This window comes from Cynoglossus semilaevis, chromosome W (assembly GCF_000523025.1).
Source record: "Cynoglossus semilaevis isolate Cse_v1.0 chromosome W, Cse_v1.0, whole genome shotgun sequence".
NCBI classification, from domain to species: domain Eukaryota; kingdom Metazoa; phylum Chordata; class Actinopteri; order Pleuronectiformes; family Cynoglossidae; genus Cynoglossus; species Cynoglossus semilaevis.
In genome coordinates this window covers 1,869,751-1,873,014 of record NC_024327.1, presented here as the reverse complement: position 1 = coordinate 1,873,014, position 3,264 = coordinate 1,869,751, and the positions used below count along the sequence as shown (strand labels likewise).

The 3,264-nt window shown below is 50.2% G+C and overlaps 1 protein-coding gene and 1 pseudogene across 1 annotated transcript in view; one reads left to right on the top strand and one right to left on the bottom strand.

Moving 5' to 3' along the window:
* Positions 1 to 1,286, bottom strand: part of LOC103396924 (DNA polymerase delta subunit 2-like) — a 2,506-nt gene extending 1,220 nt beyond the window's left edge. The window contains 5 exon segments of the mRNA XM_025052912.1: positions 8 to 175; positions 267 to 321; positions 323 to 377; positions 470 to 711; positions 794 to 1,286. Of these exon segments, the coding sequence (XP_024908680.1) occupies positions 8 to 175; positions 267 to 321; positions 323 to 377; positions 470 to 704 (513 nt within the window). The 5' untranslated portion in view covers positions 705 to 711; positions 794 to 1,286.
* A 170-nt stretch (positions 1,287 to 1,456) lies between these two features.
* On the top strand, positions 1,457 to 2,956 carry LOC103396907 (non-POU domain-containing octamer-binding protein pseudogene; annotated as a pseudogene).
* The last annotated feature ends 308 nt before the right edge of the window (positions 2,957 to 3,264 follow it).

Here is a 3,264-nt window from a genome sequence, read left to right as displayed (position 1 = left end):
AGCCAACGCAGGGATAACGGCGGCTTTGACGGGAAGGGGAAAACGTCCGACCTGCGACGCATCTATCTCGGCCGATTTTGCCCTCGAGTTTGATCCTCTGCAGCTCCTCCTCCAAGATCACCTCGTCAGCTTCACCGATGTATTTCGCCAGCGGCGGTTGGGGCAGCAGGTTGTGCTTAAAAAAACAAACAAAAAATCAATAGTGAAACATACATCAAAACAAATATATTTTCGGCTACAAATATATTTCAATTTTTTTCCCCTACCTCCTCGCTGATCTCTTTCAGAATCGACGGCTGCAGCTCCATCCGCTTGAACAATGCAACACTGCTCTCCTGTCTGAAGATGACACAGCCTCCTGATAGCCACATCTGATCCTGGAGCAGTAAACAAATAATATATTAATCAAACTAGTCCCAAAAAACGCCCCCTAGAGGGTGAAGGCGGGAACGCGCGTCCCGTTTTTTACCCCATTTGTTTTCGGCTCTCTGTGACAACAGGGGCCTCATCTGCATCAGCCGCGCGGCGTAAATATGAGCGTACTGGCGACTGAAGCTTCGCACCAAGACCGTGTAGCGCTCGGAGCGGGGGCGGTAGCACTGAGACGCCCTCTCGAACACCGGGCCCTGGTCCTGGTCCTCGGAGGAGGCAGGACGGCAGAGGAGAGAGGAACCCCGCTGCTGGGCGCTCAGCTCCGAGAACATGACGGACCTAAAGCAAACGAGACACTAGCTTGTCATTTAGCTTCCGTTTCGGAAGCATGCTAAATGTGTTGAAATATCGGTGTTCTTACCGTCGATAATTAGCGTATCCGAACCGACTTTAAATTCGAGTTTTTACTGATTGCTCCTTTTGCAAAATTAAAGGAAACAATTCCCGCGGAATCCAACTTCTTCTTCTTCTCTTGTGAACACACTTCCGGTAGGTTCTAGACCACCGAGAGCGCTATACTGCACTCTACTGTCCATAAAGAAAAGCCGCTCGTACGTTATTAATACATTTGAACCCTTGTATTTTTATTTATTTATGTATTTTACAAAAACTAAGATTTCCAGTAAATTAATAAAAAAGGCGAGACCAAGCGTTATCCCTTCATTGTCCGCAATATATTCGTTAAAAACAGTTCGCGAACCAACCCGTCACACATTAATGAAACGATACGAATTTAATAAAAAAAATTAATAAAGCGTTATCGATATCGTTCTGTATCTGTAACGACGAATTTCACGCGATATTACATTGGTTTTTATGGCGTAAAAAACGCAAACACATAATTCAAACGTAGTAAAGAAACTGTAACGTTGTCACAAAGGCAAATACTACTACGAATATATATTTTATTATTTTAAATTGAGGAGAAAAAAGTTTGTTTTTTTTTGTTTTTTGGGGGATATTCGCCGCCGTCGCACAAAATATACGTCATACATTTATTTCCCCAGCGTCACGCACTGATAAGGTCACAAACAGTCGCTGCTGTACTCCTCGCCATATTCGTTGGTCTTTGTGCGCCATCCTATATTCACTGTTTGTTGTTTTTGTGTGTGTGTGTGTGTGTGTGTGTGGTGTTTCTAGAACAATTATTTCCCCAGCGTGGAACTTAGTTTGTCGCGGAGAATGCAGGGAAACAAAGTCCCTCAGCACAACCACGGCCTGAACCGCCCGGGGGAGCAGAAAAAACCCGGCGGTATGAACACCAACGGCCAGCAGCCCGAGCCCGGCGAGCAGAGCAACCGTAACGAGGCCTTAACGCTGGACATCAAGAGCTTCCGAAAACCCGGCGAGAAAACGTTCACCCAGCGCAGCAGGCTCTTCGTGGGGAACCTGCCGACCGGCGTCACCGAGGAGGAGCTGGGGAAACTCTTCGGCAAGTACGGGAAGGCGACCGAGATCTTTGTGAACAAGGAGCGGGGCTTCGGCTTCATCCGACTGGAGACCCGAATCATAGCCGAGATCGCCCGAGCCGAGCTGGACGATACCCAGTTCAGAGGCAGGCCCATCCGGGTGAGGTTTGCGACACACGGCGCCGCTTTAGCCGTGAAGAACCTGCCGGAGTTCGTGTCGAACGAGTTGCTGGAGGAGGCTTTCGCCGTTTTCGGTCAGATAGAACGAGCCGTGGTCATAGTGGACGACCGCGGGAGACCCACGGGGAAGGGTATAGTGGAGTTCACCTCGAAGCCGGCTGCAAGAAAAGCCATGGACAAGTGTAACGATGGTGCCTACCTCCTCACAGCCTTCCCCCGGCCCATCACGGTGGAACCCATGGATCAGTTGGACGAGGAGGAGGGTCTGCCGGATAAGATGGTCACCAAAAACCAACAGTACAGCAAGGAGCGGGAGCAACCCCCCCGGTTCGCCCAGCCGGGCACCTTCGAGTACGAGTACGCCATGCGCTGGAAGGCTCTGATGGAGATGGAGAAGCAGCAGTACGAAATGGTGGACCGCAACATGAAGGAGGCCCAGGAGAAGCTGGAGGCCGAGATGGAGGCGGCCAGACACGAGCACCAGGTGATGCTGATGAGGCAGGACCTGCTGAGGCGCCAGGAGGAGCTGAGGAGGATGGAGGAGCTCCACAACCAGGAGGTGCAGAAGAGGAAGCAGGCCGAGCTCCGGCAGGAGGAGGAGCGCCGCCGGAGGGAGGAGGAGATGAGGCTCCGCAACGAGGAGATGATGAAGAGGCAGCAGGAGGGCTTCAGGGGCAACTTCCCTGAAAATAGGGAGCAGGAGATGAGGATGCACATGGGCAACCACGGCATGTCCATGAACAGGAACTCTCTGGGCATCAATTCCGGTCCCGGGGGTGCTGCCGGCATGGCGGCCGAGAATCCTTCGATGATGCAAGGGTCGGGGAACAACAACATGGCCGGAGGCGGCCAGGGCGGCTTCCCCCGGGGGGTCCCTGGACCTGGGGACTATGGACCTAACAACAAACAACGTAGATTTTAAATCATTATCGTCCGTATTGACCTGGGGACTATGGACCTAACAACAAGCAACGCAGATTTTAAATCAGATGCATTATCGTCCAAATTGTTTCCCGTTTCCTGTTTTCATACCTACATGTTTTACAGTCGAGGTAGTGGGGGGGCGGGGTTACTCTTGAACATTAAAAACTATTGCATGTATTTTTTTAAAATTTCTTTTGTGTACTTAACCATTTTCATTTCTGTAGTAAAACCTAAAATGACAAACAAATGAGCCATGTTTTTTATAATTCGTTGTCGTTGCTAACGTGTTGACGAAGTTTTCTGGAATAAATTCAACCAA